The following is a 19,899-nucleotide window of genomic DNA, read 5'->3' on the forward strand; positions in this document are numbered from 1 at the left end:
TAGTAAGTTGGTTAGCTATGGAGGTTGAAAAACAGCGTGTGGGCTATTTTAGGGTATATATTGGTGTTAGAAATGATGTTATTACTATTGGTATTGTTGTTGATGTTGTTGGTTGCTGAATTGGAATTTCGGGCTAGGCATATAAACAGCGGAGATGCTGCCCGATTTTCGGCAGAATATAGAGTAGTTTGACTTGAAAGTCTAGTATAATTATACTATGATGAGTCTAATGATAGTGTGAATCCTCTTAAATGTAGACTCACGAATTCGGACGAATAAGTGTGGATAACTGGAGGTTGAACAGGTATGTTAAGGCTAGTCCATTTCTTCCAAAGGCATGATTCCTTTCTTATGAATCCATTAGGTGTTTTCCAAATGTCCCATGATCCCTTCCTGTGAATCCATAAATGTTTTCCAAGAATATTCTTATTCTCAAAAGCTAGAGATTCATGATTCATAGAGTTCTTACGATGCTAAAGATAAACATGTTTTATGATGACGATGATCCTACTTCCAGAAACTCTTATGTTATAATTCCTACATATGTTTCATAACCTCCTTACTTCCAAAAGTTAGAGTTCATGATTCAAAGGCATGACTTCTTTCTTGATAATCTATAAATATTTTCCAAAATGTCCCTATTTTCCGAGTTAAAGATTTATGATTCTTGTTACACCTCGAAAATTTCCTATTAACGTACAGTGAATAGAATAACAAAGGGAATGACGTATACGATGTTTTGATAAGTAAGAAATAGCATTTGATGATTCTAAATAAGATTTCAAAGACATTTGAAGTAGGAGACGAAAGTTGTTAAGGAAAGTAAGGTATGTGTTGTGTGTCGGGCAAGATTTACGAGCATCAAATTAATGAAAGTTTAATGATATTTGGAGAAGAGCTATAACATCTCTTATATTGGTAATAAGGTGTTAAACAAGTGTTAAGAAGGTTCCATAAGGATTGGAGAACGAACGACGGAGATCATTTCAGGGAGAAGGAGTTATACGACCGACTTATACGGTCAGTATAACATTATACGGTCCGTATAAGGGTCCGTATAACACCCAGCAGAGATGATGACTACTTAGTGGTGAACCACGACCACTTATACGGGCCGTGCAATGTTCCACGGACCGTATAAGTGTCCGTGGAAGTCCCGAGGGGCTGAGTAAGTTCAATTATATAAATGTGTTCCCACTTCATTAATTTCATTTTTCCACACTTCTTTATCTCTCTCAGGACCTCTAGAAGGTTCCATATACTTCATCTACAAGAATACAAAGGGAATCAAAGATCAATATCAAGAATTCAAGTGATTCAAGTGTAAGAAGCACATCAAAGTTCATCCAAGCCAAGAAATTTCAAGGGAAGTGAACTAGGGTTTTGGGTGCAAGAAGAGTATTCCACTCAAGACTTATTCTTCCACTATCTAAGGTGAGTTTTATGGTATTTCCATGTTATTTGAGGTGTTGAAAAGTTGAAACACTTGGATTGTAGAAAAGTATAGAAAATGGGTCATGAAGGTATGGATAGTGTCATTTTGAATAAAAGCTTGAATTGAGTCATGATTATTGATATGTTGTGATCGTAAGTAGTTTATGAATGACATTTAGAACATGGGATAAGTGTTATATGTGGGAAAACACGATAGTGAACTATGACCATGATTATAGAAGAATTGAAGTGAAATTGTGAAATGAGGAGAATGTGGATGAATGATGATTGTTGCCTATGATATTGTGAACGTTGTCATGGAGGTTTGGCAGTCGATATGTAATATGAGGAAAGTCGTATAAACAAAGGAAATGCTGCCCAATTTTTTTTAATTTTAGTAAGCACGTTCTTATAATCGTTTAGCTAATGTTAATATGCATTCTCTTGAAGGTAGAAACGTGGGCATTGAAGGAGGACGAGCAAGCGATAGAATAGTTAAACGAAAAAGGTATGTGAGGCTAGTCCTTTCTTTCTAAGGCATGAATCTTATGGCATGATTTTCATCTTTCTTCAAGAATTTCCTATCTTCCGGAAACTAAGAGTTTATGTTCATGAATAGCCATATGAGATAAGAGATGCTTTACGAATACGATAATGATGATGATGAGCTTAAGTCTAAAGATTCTAGAGTCCATGATATAATGTTCCTATAAAGCTAATGATGCTATCTATAGTCCATTGATGTTGTTTATGATATACACTCACCTTATATACTAATTCCTTCAAGGTGAGGCAGAATGCTCATAAATGCTCCATAATGGAATCGGGGGTCCACGACCTTATGTCACCCCGATAAAGTATAGTTGTCCTTGTGTTTCCATGCATGCATTATGATGAGTATACTATGATGAGCACATTATGATGAGTACATTATGATGAGTATATGATGATGATATTACACCGCGCCTATATGGCGGGCGACCCACCGCTAAGGCGGGCGGCGTATACACCATGGCCGGATGGCGAGGGCGGACACCGCTAGTGGGCGGCATGAGATGGTACCCGGACGCGGGAGGCACGGACGCGGGCTAATGATTATCACACCGTACCTATATGGTCGGGCAGCTTATACATATATGCATACATGATATGATGATGATTATAAAGTAAGCCAGCATGCATTATTTCTTTTATAATTGACAGTCAGTTACAGATTGCTCCTCATTTCATTGATGTATTATTATTGTTTACGCCTTACATACTCAGTACAATGTTCGTACTGACGTCCGTTTTCTTTGGACGCTGTGTTCATGCCCACAGGTAGACAGGGAAGTGATCCAGACTCGTAGGAGCTATTAGCTGATTTGAGAGCACTCCATTGTCCTGGAGGTGCCATTGATTATTCTTTTGTGTATATATATGTTTTGGGCATGACGGGGTCCTGTCCCGTCCCTATGTCTAGCACTCCAGTAGAGGCTCGTAGATGCACAGTTGTGGGCAGTATGGTCTCACAGATTCTCATCGTATGTATATATATTATTTTGATAGCCGAAGGGCTTATGTATATAAAGTAAATATGTTTAAATGAAAATAGTATTTCTATGATTGCGAGTATAAGAAATATGAATGAATGTAGGATGAGTAATAGAATGAGTGGTGCTCGGTGGTTAGCCCCGGGTACCCGTCATGGCCCTAGTCGGGTCGTGACAATTCTATAAACTTTTATGACAACAACAACGGACATGTTTTTACAATGTTAACGACGATGCTAAAGATGAGAATGTTTCTATGATGATTACGATGGTGATGATGATGATTTCATGTTTAAAAGTCCCAAGCTTATGATGTCAATGTGAATATGAGAATGTTGAGTTATTTTCGTGATTTTCTTGATTTTTATTCATTGTTGTTGATCTCGCCTTATAATAATTGTTCCTTCAAGGTGAGATAGAGCGATGATGATTATTCCATAATATAATCGGAGGTTACCGACCTTACGTCACTCCGATGTATTTGTAGCTTTTATTTGGCTCTCATGCATGCTTTATATATATGTATGTATTTTCTCACACCGCGCCGCGCTATAGTCTGCCGGGCATGACACGTAGATGTGCACACCACTGCAGTGGGCATGTTATGATATTGCCCAGGACGCGGGAGGCCCGGACGCGGGCTAATGATGATAACACCGAGCCTTAATGGCCGGGCATGATATTATATATACGACACCGAGCCTTAATGGCCGGGCATGATACTATATATATGACACCGAGCCTTAATGGCCGGGTATGGTACTATATATATGTATAAAAATATATATTTTTTAAAAGGCTAAACATGCATGACATCCATCTTATGAGGCATCCAGATGTACAGGTTATCTCTCTTATTCCATGTTACCTTTCATATCTATATTATGTTGTTATTCATGCCTTACATACTCAGTACATTATTCGTGCGACGTCCTTCTTGTGGACAACTTGCGTTCGTGTCCGGGTAGGCGGGGAGACGGATCGGACGTAGGTGTTCTATCGGCGGATTCTCGGGGGAGCACTCCACTTACTTCGGAGTTGCGTCTATTTGGTATTATCCTTATGATCATTTGTATTCTATGTGGAGGCTCACAGACGTGTGTGTACGGTTAGATGTTTTATAGCTCCACCGGTTCATATTGTTGTATAATATATTGGTGGCCTTGTCGGTCTTATTTTGAGCTCTTGATACTTTACTGTTAGCCTTGCCGGCTTTATGATATACGTTATGTTGTGGCGACCTTGTCGTTCTGCATATGTACATATGTTCTGAATGAGCGGATATTCCTATGTTGGGCCTTTTCTGCGTGCAGGTGTTCTTTGAGTTATGGTTTATAATGTTCAAAGTGACGGATAAGTCAGGTGGTTCCCGGCCTATGGGTCGGAGCCCGTCATACTCCTGGTAGGGGTGTGACAAACCATTATCAAGTATGATTAGTGATAAATATCATGTTTGGAGAGTTTCGGAAGATTTCGGAATCAAGCAAATCGAAGAAAACAAGTTTGACGAAAATTTGGAAAAAGTTGGCAGGATTTTGGGCAGATTTTTAGTCAACTTTGTAGGAGTATATCTCCTAGTATATTAGGAGTTTTAAGGTGTTTCAAATAATTCGCCACGAGAGGCGGACCTACCTTAGAGTAGGAGACCCGGGTGTCTCAAAAAAATACATATGTATATGTGTGTGTGTGTGTGTGTCTATATATATATATATATATATATATATATATATATATATATATATATATATATATATATATATTAGGAGTTTTAAGGTGTTTCAAATAATTCGCCACGGAGGCGGACCTACCCTTAGAGTAGGAGACCCGGGTGTCTCAAAAAATACATATGTATATGTGTGTGTGTGTGTGTGTGTGTGTATATATATATATATATATATATATGTATAGATATTAAAAACAGTATATCTTTTGATAGACACCCTCATTCACAAAGGTCGATAGCCGCATGAGATGATACAGAGTGAACAAATGATCCTTTGTTTGCGGGCTTAGGATAGATTCCCACTCGAGCATCCGCACAAACAAAATTTCCCGACTTTTTTGTACTACAGACTATTAGTGCCCCCACTACTCTCAAATCTTCTTCTACAAACGGTCAAATCTGCTTAATTCAGTTAAGTTGTGGTTGTCCCAATCCACCGACAAGAGTTATCTCTAGCAGCACCATCATTTGCGACAGAACTCTTTGACGGTAATTCGGGGAAGTTTTCATAATCTTTATAAATTGTGAACTTTTCATGTTTATGAGAAAAAGTATAATTTTTTAAATCTAAATTGCACGTTCAAATACAATGTCAAATTCAAATCAACCTTACCCATATTAATATTTTCAAATCATGATTTTAGTTCATGTCCAAACGCCAACTCGGAATAGAGTAAAAAATGTCTATAAACTATTAGAAATAAGATAAAAATGTTTTTTTTTTCCAAACAAATATCGATATTATGTTATACTCCTACAGAGGGGCCTATACACACATGTATGGGCATATTACATGAAAATGAAAAGCAAGTAAGCAATAACTGGTAATATTACTAGAAAAAAAATAGAAGGAACGGTATTGCTACTACTATTCGAGATAAAAAGGGGAGAACTTCCAAAGGAAGTATGAGTACAAAATTTGGGAAGTTGGGGGGGGGGGGGGAGGTGTTAGTACTAATAATAGTTGCCAAATTAGGCATTGGGCCTAACTCACACCCCAAAAGCTAGCTCAAAGGGAGGAGGATTACCCAAGCCTTTTAAGAAGCCAGCGTTCTCGACCATCAACGATGTGGTATATTTCTCTACATCCCCCTCACGCCCAGATCCAAACATTTTTTTATCCGGGGTCCGATGTCCGGTCTAGAGCGTGCACATTCATGGGTCGGGGCCATTTTCACCTCTCATCGGTCCGGGACCGGTCAATATGTCCGGGACATTTTGCCCCTTGTTTTTTTTTTCAGGGACTCACATCGGATTGGGCCTGGTTCTGGCTCTGATACCATATCAAATTAGGTATTGAGGCCTTAACTCACACCCCAAAAGCTAGCTCAAAAGGAAAAGGATTGCCCAAGCTTTATAAAAAATCCAGGGTTCTCGTTCGTCAATGATGTGGTATATTCTCTACCTTTGGTGCATTACTGCTTCTCAAAAGTTACTTCTGGGAGAGTATTCTCGTGGCTCATATTGATACTACGTGGGAGTGGGTTGCCTGCTGCATCCTTCTTGAGAAGTCTAGTTAGAAAAGGTTATGGTTCTTTAAAATACAGGATAGTTGTGGGAGGGCGTAGTTGGCTACCATAACTAGCTAACTTATCCGCTACACTATTAGTTTTCCTATATGAATGGAAGAAGATTAGGTTGCCCAGATTGTGCATGAGGGACCTACAGTCATGAAGCAGATTGTTAGTGTGTAAGGTGGGTAATGTGAGTAGTATTACTACTTCCTTGGCTTCAATGGAGATTACCAACTTTTGGAAGTTGTGTTGTACTGCAATTTGTAAGCGTTTGTATAGGGCATATAATTCAATATTCAAGATGTATGTGTGAGAAGACAGTCTAGCAAATCCAAAATCCAATTACAATTTAAGTCCTAAAAATACTCCTCGGTATCCTATACATGTTTGATAGTGAGTACAACTCCATCCGTATTTAATTTTAAGAAACAAAGAAGAAAGAAACTAAAAAGTAACCCTGTAACTACAATATGTAATTACAATCAATTCTCAACCCCTCCTTGAGAATTAGAGAGTGTAATTACACCCTCTAAATTACACCCAATTCCCACCTAGCCAAGTAATTACTTGGTCTAAAAAACAGGTCAAACTGTGTAATTATACCCAATTCCAATTACCTGGGTAGCTTTCCAAACAGGCCCTAAATGGGATTTTGGTAAAGGTAAAGGGAAAGGAAGAGGTGGAGGTGAGAATTTGTTTTGTTGTTATTATTAGTGAAAGAGAAGCCAATTTTAGTTGGACTTTGGAAACTTGAGACTTTGAAAGTGTAATGTAATGGCACTTTAGTGACATTTGCCCCCCTTGCTTTGGAACACAACAAAAGGCTACATACATGAATCTAACATGACAGGTTTTTAGGAGGAAAAAAAACAGTTTGGTGCACTAAGCTCCCGCTATGCATGAGATCTGGAAAAAGGCTAGACTACAAGGATCTATTATACGCAGTCTTATTCTGTATTTCTGTAAGATCTTTGTTTTCACGAACATATTTTTATTAGGAATATGATCGAAATCCTTATTAACTAGAGAAAGTAAAACAAAAATGCCTTTCATTTAATTTTGGTAAAAGAATACGTTTGAATTAACTAGAAATATGATCAAATTACCCTTGCTGATAGTAAACTGGCTCATTATGCCCTTATCCCATTGAGACTTTCTATTCTTGTTTATCAGCTTTTAAAACACATTCTTTTGCTGCTTGAGAAAATGGCAACCTCACTTATTTCTTATATACTATTTTGTCTGCACATTGCACGTATATCTATCATATAATATTCAATTTTGCTTCTCCATGAACCCCATAAAGTTAGAGGTAAGGTTTGCGTACATCTTACCCTTTCCAGATCCCACTTGTGGGATTGCACCGATATGTTGTTGTTTGCTTCTCCAAGGAAGTGTAACGGAAGAATACCCTTTATAATTTTTGAAGAATTCAATCAAACTTTGTGTCCTTTTGAATGGTTACATTAAGTACCACACAAATTAATTTAGATGGGAATAAGGTAATATGAAAAGTTATGGTGCCTCAATTATCATGTTACTGGACAATGTTACCACATTAAGCCCCCGTTTGGCCATAAGAATTATTCACTTTATTCCAGAAATTTTTTTCACCTTTTTTCGGAATCAGCGTTTGGCCATGAGAATTCCGAATACAACTTGAAGTTGTATTCCGGAATACCAAAAACTCTGAAAACTTGTTTTTCAAATTTTTTCACTTTTTTACAACTACATTTCACCAAAAACTACAATTTCAAAAACTATGGCCAAACACAACTCCAACTCCAACTCCAAAATTCCAAAAAAAGTGAATTTTTTTTTGGTATCTATGGACAAACGGGGCCTACAATTTCGTCATGATATCTTCAATTAGTAAGATTCGGTTGTCACCGCCGATAATTTTTTATTATAGGGCTTTAGTCCCACCCCGTTCGATAATTTCTATGTCTGCTTTTTGGCAAGTTCTCTCATGAGCGGATCTGTAATATTTTATTGAATAAGGAATATAATTCAACGCAAGTATCCTGAAATATTTAATTTGGCATTATGCTATTTTTTTTTTGTTTTCCGCCCGGTGTCGGGTATTCACACTGGAGCTCGACTATATCCGAATTTGCGCAGAGTAGGGCCCCATTCGGAGGGGAAATGCTCCCTACCAAGAATTTTTTCATACCCAAGACTCAAACCCGAAACCTCTGGTTAAGGGAGGAGCAACTCATCTGCTGCACCACATCTTTTGGTGGTCGACATTATGCTATCTTAATTAGCTTGCATGTCTCTCTTGCTCATTTAAATGTATCTTTTTGTTGCATTTTTCATTAGCAACTATTGCACAGTCACATTAAAGTTTATCATGTCAATATATATATATATATATATATATATATATATATATATATATATATATATATGGAGAGAGAGAGAGAAGAAATACATGCTTACCTATAATAATTTTATTTTATAGAAAACTTCAACCAAATGTTATTTTTTACTTATCTTCGTATGATTCAACCAATGTAACAATATGATGTTTCACCACATATTAAAATTTGATTTCTGATAAGCATAAGCTTAAAATACATTATAACACGAGACACATAACTTTATTAGCTTATTTATAATATTCTAGCTTCAAAATAATTTTGGAGTTGTAAATAATTCACACGTTATTTAACATAAACCCATATTTTAACCTTTTAAAAGTAGATATATATAATGTCATCATTTTCCTTTTCAAGATCTCAAAGGGATGTGACAAGAACTTTCAATTATAGATATTATATATTTGAAGAATGTACATCATATCATTTTACTGCTTGTAAACTCCATATGGAGGGGCAAAAGAAAGTAAACTCTACATGATTTCATACATTAAACATATAATTATATGTGTATGTTAATTTAATACTTTGTCCAAGAAGGAATAATAATTTAAAATATATCATAAATGTTATTTTTATCTTAACATTATGTCTTTCATGATCATCATGAAGTAGTTCATCTACAATAATATTCATGCAAATGATTTTCATAAATTTCACAGATGGTAGGAAATTAATATGAGTAAAACAAAAAAAGTACTAAGAATTAATTTTTGGATCTGATTTTCATTATCACTTTTTCTACAATCCTTTTCTCCAAAGATGATCTTCCAGAGTGGTAGCATCAAATATTTCTTATCATGGCCTGAATGAAGAACAAGAAATCAAAATCATATATCTTATAAAACAACCACAATTGATTATTTCGCTAAGATGAAGATATATTGGTCGGTATCTCATGTATCTAACGTTGCATGATTGCGAAGAGTATTTGATATATATTCTTACAAGATTTGTTGTCCGAATGGTTGAAGAACCTGAAACATGGCAAAGACATCATGCGCAAGAAATCCGTCTCTCCGTGCAAATAAATAAATACATAGATCCATGTAAACCTTTATAACCACATAATGTTGGTCATCATACTTCACCTGTATGTCAATTATATTCCTTTCGAATCCCCAATGTGTATCCCTGTTTCATTTATTTTTAGAAGGGACATTTGTAGGCAAGTATATTATTGAGAACAAGGGTAATGACCATTATTATGAAGATGAGAAACACTGCACATGTAACTGACACAATGTTCATACACCGAAAATTAAAGAAGGTATCCTCTAACATGTACAGTTGTATATCACGCATATCATTTCGGACCAAAGCCTAAATCAAGCACCTTAGACCATTATAATTATTTAAAGAGTGGCATAAATATGGATTCATTTTATAAAACCAACCACCAGTTTCTCTTTGGAAAGGTAGGTAGCAACGCTTGACACAAAATAAAAAATTAGTGTACCGTCATCGCAAGCGGTGGCAACTGTTGCTAGAGCAACAACGTTTCTGGCTTCTCTTCAAAACTTTGAAACGTTGAGTATCTTTGTTGGCTAATTTTTAAGAAAAAATTAAATAAGGTATTTAGGTGGATTGAAAGGGGTATTTTAGTAATTTAACTTTTAATTTTACGAATATATATATACACATATTATTTTTCGTTTATTGACAAGAGAAAATGCGCATGAAAATTGCTAAAATGGCAATTGCATTAATTCACATATTCACAAAAACTATCCGAGATGACTTATTTACAATTCTAATTAGTTGATTGCAACTCAAATATTTCATGAGTACTTGCTAACTTTCACTAGTATAATTCTCTCTGCGCGTGTCCCCTTTTATACTTGGAATTAATAGTTTAGACATTTGTGGGGAATTCAGTATAGAGAATTAGGAAGTTTGTAGAAGAACCCTAATTGGATTGGGAAAGGGGAGAGTTGGAAGTGAGAATTTGTCCTTTGTTTGTTATTAGTGAAAGAGAAGCAAGCCAATTTGGTCTTTTGGACGTGTAATGGCACTTATTAGTGACATTTGCCAAACTAAATGGCATTTGGAGTCCCCTTGCTTACTTTGGAACATAACAAAAGGCAGAATACATGAACCGACCAATTTATTTTGGGATGGTTGTTACTCCTTCCGTTCACTTTTACTTGTCAACTTTTGATTTTACACGCCTCTTAAGAATTAATAAATAAAGTATATATTTTATTATAATACTCATATTTATTGGTGTATTGTTTCAATAGATTTGGAAAATTATTAATGACAAGGGAAACAAGAAAAACAATTATCTTCTCTTGATATGCTAAAGTGGATATAAAAGTGAAGTTATTTATTTTTGTATAGCGGACAAGTAAAAGTGAACGGAGGGAGTACATAGTATTGTATTGTATATTATTGTATATTGTTATAAATTGCTCCCTCTGATCTACTTTACTTGCCGTACTTGCTAAAATAGCTGGTCCAAAATACTCTCTCCGTCTATAGTTACTTGTCCTCTAACTAAAAAGAAATGTCTACTTTTACTTTTCCAGTTTAGAAAACTAAGACAAAATTTACCACTTAGTTCCTAATTTACCCTTATTATAAGTATCACTTATCAATGCATTTCCCAAAATATTGCATTTATTATATTCAAATGGTGATATAGTGAAATTGTCATTCTATTTTTGGCTCCTTAATAGGCGTGCCAAGTCAATACATAACAAGTAAAAGTGGATGGATGGAATAGTTGTCATTTTAGAAAATCAAGGTATACTTAACTACTCCATTAGTTTTCATCTTTATCTTGCTCAATAAATGAGGAGAGAGATGAATGTGGTGAAAAAAAGAGTAGCATTAATTAAGATCAAAGATTAAATAAGGATAATTTAGTGGTTAATTAGTGGCACGAATGGGCCAAATATGTCACGACAACGACATTTTTGTGTGCAACTATTAAGGAGTGGTATGGATAAGCCATTTTTGATAGTTGGATGGCATATTTGATCTTTTTCTCTTTTAATAATAGTTCTACCACGCACACTTTTATATATATATATATATATATATATATATATATATATATATATATATTTATCCTTTAGATTGCTGGTGTGTAACATTATGTAACGATGAAAAATAATAAAACTATCCAAATGTTATATTCATCAAAACAATTTGATATAATACGAAACACTATGAAATTATATGTCGCAACCATTCAAACATGTTGTAACTTACACATTTTATTCGAAACGGAGGAAAAAATAGCTATGATCTGTTAGAAATAAGATAAAAATGCTTTTAGTTTAATTCATGGTAAAAATTCTTCTATACTTTTAAGAATGTGATCAAAATGTGTTTCGTTGATAACAAAGTTACTCAATTATATTATGCCCCTATACATTAACGGACCTCCAAGTCTCATTTATACAACAATAACATACCCAGTGAAATCCCACAGTGTGGGGTTTGGGGAGGGTAAAATGTACGCAGACCTTACCCCCATCTCGGAAGATAGAGAGACTATTTCTGGGCCAAGTCTCATTTATCACCTTTTAAAATTAGTTTATGTCGTGAACGTTGTTTCACCTGGAAAATTGACATTCAACACATATAAATAACCTCTTAAATCCAACCAAAGTTGACTGGAAATCGTAAGAAAACCAACACCCCCCCCCCCCCACCCAAAAAAAAAGGAAGGATAAACAGGTAATATACCCAAAAATTCTAGACAGTAAATTGGGTAATACAACCAAAAAATCTAAAGTGAAAACAACCAAATTAATCCAGCATAATTAACATAAATATCTAAACATTCAGTATAAAAAGTTGTACTATAGACGAAGTAGCCACTAAACATTAAAAACATACAAAACTGTAATAGTACTTCATGAGCTTAATTAGAATGGATAACATGAACTGCGAAATCAACAAAACCAAATTTGGCTCGTCACTTTGGAGGACTTTTGTAATTCTTTTATTGATTTAGAGGAGCTTTAGTCGGGCAACTTTTTACTCTTCACATTGAAACGGTTTTTTCATATAAAATTCAATATCTCTTGTGATTGATTATTTCTACCTTGCCATATTTAATTTGGTGTGCGCTATAGCTTCTGCCCGTTCCAATTGGCTCTTGTGATTGAGGTCTCGTATTTGTTCATATAAACTAGAGGACATCTAGACTGAATATTTATTCTGCTGCTACTTTTATCGTGTCCTTGTACTCTAGTTCACTTATAAGATTTAATAGTATGTAAATATATTCATTTCCTTTGCATTGACACGATCAATACTACTATCGGAGTGAAACAAGAGATATGAAGAAGAAGAAGAGAGGCTAGAATATATTAGTAACAAGCAAACCTTGTATGTGTATCTCCAACTTTTTTTTCCCCAATAGAACAAAGAAATGTACCCAAACTATAGAGCTCATTTATTCCAACGAAGCTCAGAACCTGAAACAATTGTTTAATCACAAAAAAAACCTAAGCAGGACATTAAAGCACTCAAGTATTTAGAACATTTGTTCTTTTTGATGAATGAGATCAGATCCAATTGATAGAGGAGCGTACACAACACTAAATATATTCTTAATCTTTGCTTTACATTATCAATAGTTTGAGTTTTCTCTACTTCTAAAACAAATAAACTTCCCAATCAGATTCCTAACAAGGATCTATAATTCATCTTTCTATCGCCGTATAAGATGGAGTGTCCAATTTTTTCGAATGTTATAATCAAATAGACTCTTCTCATTTTCTAGATGTTGACCATCTAAGAGCATATGTAGCCTATCCCTATAATCTCCTTTTTCTTGGACCTCCTTTATAATGTTTTCGATTGTAAAGCCAGTCTTGACTTCTAAGATAAATTTTTCCGCCTTATATGTCCTAATAATGATCGGATAAACTTCATCGTCCCTATAACCTCCACGAAGACGCAACACAAGATGGAGGGTGGACTCCTTGTGAATGTTGTAATCAGCAAGTGTTCGATCATCCTCAAGTTGTTTTCCAGCAAATATTAACCTTTGTTGATCTGGAGGAATTCCTTCTCTGCCTTGAATCTTTGCTTTAACATTATCAATGATGTCAAAATTCTCAACCTCGAGAGTTATGGTCTTTCCATTGAGGGTCTTAACAAAGATTTGCATCTGTAATTGCATACAAAGAGAAAATATTGGGCATTATAGAAAATCATTATTAAGTGAAGAGAAGGAAAACTAAACTCCATAAAGCCTATAACTTATGAAATGGATGTAGAGTCGATTGGAAAACACATTATTCAATTAAAGGGAGTCAACATTTAAAAAGGGAAATGCTAGAAAATGTGAAAGAATTGAGCAGCTCTAACCCAATAACTTAAAAAGTTTTCATGAAGTGCGGGACCTAGTGTTAGATAAAATAAAAGGTCTAATTTATTTTACAAAATGAATCACATTGACAATAACATGCACAAAAAAACTCGAGCAAAAATCCTGTCACTGTTTCACATTCTGATTCTTGACAAGGATTTGAAATCCATCATTCTATCGCCGTATAAGATGGAGTGTCCAATTTTTTCGAATGTGATACTCAGAAAGACACTTGTCATTTACTAGATGTCGACCATCTAAGAGCATATGTAGCCTATCCTTACAATCTCCTTTTTCTTGAACCTCCTTTATAATGTTTTCGATTGTAAAGCCAGTCCTGACTTCTAAGATGTACTTTTCCGCTTTATATGTTCTAATAATAATTGGATAAACTTCATCTTCCCTATAACCTCCACGAAGACGTAAGACAAGATGGAGGGTGGACTCCTTTTGAATATTGTAATCGACAAGTGATCGATCATCCTCGAGTTGTTTTCCAGCAAATATCAGCCTTTGCTGATCTCGTGGAATTCCTTCCTTATCTTGAATCTTTGCTTTAACATTATCAATGATGTCAAAATTCTCAACCTCGAGAGTTATGGTCTTTCCATTGAGGGTCTTAATGAAGATTTGCATCTGGAATTGCATACAAAAAGAGAAACTATTTGATATTATAGAAAATCATTATTAAGTATAGAGCACAATAACTTATTACAATACATTCAAATGGCAAACATAATCTAAATAATATTCAATTAAAGGGTGTTAATATTTAAAAATGAAAAAGTTAGAACGTGTGAAAGGATTGAACATCTAAACTCAACAACTTAAAAATGCATGTGAAGTAACTAACCACATAATAAACTCCTTTGAACGCCTTTACAAAACAGAGGTGAGACAAGCATATTGTCTAAAACAATTGCTAATTATTTATTACATGTTGAATTCATAGGGAGAAAGCGATTGTTGAAAACGATATACCAAAGAATGCCTTTAATAACATGTGAAAGAATCTAATAATCTTCAAAATCCTAATCAGGCAATAGATGAAGTAGTAAGGCCGTTGTAAACACTTTGAATTTTTTTACACAATCGATGAAAGAGAGGTAGTATGACTAAGTATATGATAAGACTATACAATTAGGAACGAGATTTAAAAAAATAGATGATATATTAAGATTTAGGCTTGACTAATGACACAAATATTATGAAAACTTTCAAACGCTTTTTCCATACCAAAAAAATCATCATTAGATCACGATATAACAGGGGTAGATCCAGAATTTAGAATTTATGGATACTACGTCAACTTCAAGTTACTATATAATAATGATTAGATTCACAAAATTAAATATTTATAAATATTAAGTGATTTTTCATACTGAGTTCTCATGAACCCCTAGGCTCTCTTCTAGATCTGCCTCTGCGATACAATATTGATAACCAAGCAGATTCAAAAATTTACATGGAGCCAATCAGATAACAAAGTCTTATAGAGCTATATGAATTTACGAACTATAAAAAAAAGTTGATATGAGACCAGAATGAGATCGATCAGGACGAAACTAACAGTGTTAGATTGATAAAAGACAAGAAGCAGACATCAACATTGATTGAACAATAAGATGATCAAATCAATACATAAAATGTAGTTTACTTTTTATCAAAAGGAAAAGGTACAATTATTGTAAGAAAATGTTACAAAATTTATATTAACCGTATCCAATGTAAATTCAAAACACATAATAGAGCTCTAACTATATTTCAACTTGTGATAATTCAGAGATACAAATAGAAGATAATAGACACTCAAAACAAGTGCATGTCGAGGATCGTTGTTCTTCAAACTTCGTCATTTTTTGGCAGTGTTTTAATATATATATTAAACATTCTAATTAAAAAGAAAATTAGATGGTAAATTATCATAATTCGAATTTCACCATTCTTTTTCGAGATGGACGGAATAAAGGAAAACGAAATGAAAAAGAAGGAAACAAAGGATCGAGATGAGCGACAAAAGAACTTACCTTAAAAGCTTCTGTAAATAAAGTGAGTGAGAGAGAGAGAGAATTAAAGAGGAAAAAACAGGACACTAAAGCTAATGATGAAGGAGCCATTAAATAGGAGATGCTCCTAAGAAATTGTCAAATCAAAGATTAGGAGAAAAACTCGTAATTAATTAAATATGTACAGCCATTCAGCCACTCGAAATGGCCTTAATTAGGCTATTCCTCCCCATCAATCCTAGCTCTACAATTTTTTCCTATGATAAAAATTTATCTGACACTTGGATGAATGTATCTCACTTATAGTTAAATTATTTAATTTGGTGTAACATGTGCGGTTAGTATTTTACCAGTTCCTACAAACTCAACCTAGGAATTGTTAATCAAATAACTCCATAATAATTCATAATTAACATTACTCATATCAATTTTATATTCTATTATTGCTAAAGTTTACCAAATCTATCATGGTTACATTGTTCCAACACCCCAAGTCTCCCAACTCAAGATTCCAAGTGAAATTCCAAGCTCAACTCATAAAATTACTAACCGATAGTGACGGAAACTTAAGGAGTTGTTTGGTTACCTGGTTAGGAAGTACTATTTTTTTAACCTAAAAAATATTTGAGATCTTTAAATTAAACTACTTTAATCTTCATATTATAATTTAAGTTTACGATAACATCCGAGGTAATGTATTGCAAACACATGGCTAGCATTCTACCAAGGTTTGATCCACATCATTGATCTTCTCAATGTTTCTGAGTCCGGAGCCAAAATGGCTTATTTTTACGGCCATTACACAAAAATGGTATGCCTTTTTGTTTTTAGACCAAAATGGGTATTTCGTTGGTTATCCAACGAAATACCCACACTCTTGTTCATCCCGAATTATTTCAGTCAAATTTTTTTTTTTTTTTTTAATTTTGGTGCATTTCGTTGGTAGTCCAACGAAATAGCATTAAATTTTTTTTTTTTTAATTTCGTTTATACAAAAAACGAAAGTAAAAATAAAAATATTTTTGGCCTATTTCGTTGGCAGTCAACGAAATAGGATAAAATATATTTTTTTTTTAATTTCGTTTTTGCTAGCCAAATTGTTAGCCAAATAAAAAAAAAAAATTTTAATGCTATTTCGTTAAGCATTTCACGAAATGCAACCAAATTAAAAAAAAATTATATTTCCTATTTCATTTTTGTATAAATGAAACAATTTTTTTTATTTCGTTTATACAAAAATGAAATAGGGAAATATAATAATTTTTTTTAATTTCGTTAAGCATTTCGGGAAATGCTTAACGAAATAGCATTAAATTTTTTTTTTTATTTGGCTAACAAAAACGAAATTAAAAAAAAATATATTTTTGTCCTATTTCGTTGGACTGCCAACGAAATAGGATAAAAAATATATAAATGTTTTTTATCCTATTTCTTTGGTAGTCCAACGAAATAGGCCAAAAATATTTTTTTTTTAATTTCGTTTTTTGTTAATCTCGTTATCAAATAAAAAAAAAATTTAATGATATTTCGTTAACCATTTCACGAAATGCAATCAAATTAAAAAAAATTATTATATTTCCCTATTCATTTTTGTATAAACGAAACAATTTTTTTTTTTTAATTTCGTTTTTTGTGTAAGCGAAATAATTTTTTTTTATTTCTTTTATACAAAAATGAAATAGAAAAATATAATAATTTTTTTAAATTTGGTTGCATTTCGTGAAATGCTTAAAGAAATAGCATTAATTTTTTTTTATTTCGTTTATATAAAAACGAAATAGGAAAATATAATTTTATATAGAACACGATATTTTTTTGCGGACGATAATGTAGGCTCAATACATCAAGGATACGTAGACGTTCGGATAGTCATTTTAGGGGTTAAAAAGGTGCCCGAAGTAAGTTTTGTTTGAAAAAACTTAGTGTTTTTTTCAACTTTGACCAACGATTAGTCGTGTGTCAAGACTCCGAAACGTTAATATTTTATATAGAACTTGATATTTTTTTCTGCGGACAATAATGTAGGCCCAATACATCAAGGATACGTAGACGTTCGGATAGTCATTTTAGGGGTTGAAAAGGTGTAAAGTAAGTTTTGTTTGAAAAAACTTAGTGTTTTTTCATACTTTGACCGACGATTAGTCGTGTGTCAAGACTCTAAAACGTCAACATTTTATATAGAACCGATATTTTTTCGCGTACTATAATGTAGGCTCAATACATCAAGGATACGTAAACGTTCGGATCGTCGTTTTTAGGGGTTGAAAAAGGTAGCCGAAGTAAATTTTGTTTAAGGTTTAAGTGTTTTATTTTTAAGGTTTTGATTTAAGCGTGTTATTTTTTAATCAAGACATAATGTTATTTTGAATATAAATCTAATTCTAATTCTAAAAAATATAAGGTGAAAAACTAGTTGTAAAGTGGTCAAACTTTAGATGGTCATAACTTTGCGCTCGGACGTCCGATTTACGCATTTTTTTTTTTGAACTTGCGTATTTTTTCGAGATCTATGAGGGCAAACCGCCACGGCCGAGCCGATTTTTAAAAAAACACCTTTTATCCCATTCAATTTCAATTTTCCCCCAAATTGGCCTGAAATTTTCAGTTTTATTCACTTATAAGATGATGATACGCAATAGATTTCAACGTAAAAATCCCAGGGTAATGTAGTTGTGAATGTCAATTTCACTTCGCGTTTCAATTTTTGAAAATAAAGTCGACTAATTTTCTCGACATATAAAGTTGACTAAAATAACCTTACAGTCAAACAAAACTTACTTCAGGCACCTTTTCAACCCCTAAAATGACTATCCGAACGTCTATGTATCCTTGATGTATTGAGCCTACATTATTGTCCGTTAAAAAAAATATCAGGTTCTATATAAAATTATATTTTCCTATTTCGTTTTTATATAAACGAAATAAAAAAAAAAATTAATGCTATTTCTTTAAGCATTTCACGAAATGCAACCAAATTTAAAAAAATTATTATATTTTCCTATTTCATTTTTGTATAAAAGAAATAAAAAAAAATTATTTCGCTTACACAAAAAACGAAATTAAAAAAAAAAATTGTTTCGTTTATACAAAAATGAATAGGGAAATATAATAATTTTTTTTAATTTGATTGCATTTCGTGAAATGGTTAACGAAATATCATTAAAAAATTTTTTATTTGATAACAGCATCAACAAAAACGAAATTAAAAAAAAAAAATATTTTTGTCCTATTTCGTTGGACTACCAACGAAATAGGATAAAAAATATTTATATTTTTTTTATCCTATTTCGTTGGTAGTCCAACGAAATAGGACAAATTTTTTTTTTTTTTTAATTTCGTTTTTGTTAGCCAAATTGTTAGCCAAATAAAAAAAAAATTTAATGCTATTTCGTTAAGCATTTCCCGAAATGCTTAACGAAATTAAAAAAAATTATTATATTTCCCTATTTCATTTTTGTATAAACGAAATAAAAAAAAAATTGTTTCATTTATACAAAAATGAAATAGGGAAATATAATTTTTTTTTTTTAATTTGGTTGCATTTCGTGAAATGCTTAACGAAATAGCATTAAATTTTTTTTTTTTAATTTGGCTAACAATTTGGCTAGCAAAAACGAAATTAAAAAAAAAAATATATATTTTTATCCTATTTCGTTGGACTGCCAACGAAATAGCTTAAAAATATTTTTATTTTTACTTTCGCTTTTTTGTATAACCGAAATAAAAAAAAAAAAAATTTAATGCTATTTCGTTGGACTACCAACGAAATGCACCAAAATTAAAAAAAAAAAAAAATTTGACTGAAATAATTCGGGGATGAACAGTAAGGTGTGGGTATTTCGTTGGATAACCAACGAAATACCCATTTTGGTCTAAAAACAAAAAGGCATACCATTTTTGTGTAATGGCCGTAAAAATAAGCCATTTTGGCTCCGGACTCCAATGTTTCTACCAAGGTTCAATTCACAATTACC

The 19,899-nt window shown here is 33.2% G+C and overlaps 2 protein-coding genes across 2 annotated transcripts; both read right to left on the reverse strand.

The window, feature by feature from the left end:
• Positions 1–13,256: 13,256 nt before the first annotated feature.
• On the reverse strand, positions 13,257–13,730 carry LOC132049698 (polyubiquitin-like). Its single transcript, XM_059440603.1, has one exon. It carries the CDS (start codon positions 13,728–13,730, stop codon positions 13,257–13,259), a length of 474 nt encoding a protein of 157 aa, XP_059296586.1.
• A 25-nt stretch (positions 13,731–13,755) lies between these two features.
• Positions 13,756–16,053, reverse strand: LOC132049697 (uncharacterized). The gene is made up of 2 exons (XM_059440602.1): positions 15,947–16,053; positions 13,756–14,555 (listed from the first exon to the last, which is right to left on the reverse strand). The coding sequence occupies exons 1-2, from the start codon at positions 16,034–16,036 to the stop codon at positions 14,094–14,096; spliced, it is 552 nt and encodes a 183-aa protein (XP_059296585.1). The 5' UTR covers positions 16,037–16,053; the 3' UTR covers positions 13,756–14,093.
• Positions 16,054–19,899: the final 3,846 nt, after the last annotated feature.

The sequence above is a fragment of the Lycium ferocissimum genome, chromosome 3 (genome assembly GCF_029784015.1).
Source record: "Lycium ferocissimum isolate CSIRO_LF1 chromosome 3, AGI_CSIRO_Lferr_CH_V1, whole genome shotgun sequence".
Classification (NCBI taxonomy): Eukaryota; Viridiplantae; Streptophyta; class Magnoliopsida; order Solanales; family Solanaceae; genus Lycium; species Lycium ferocissimum.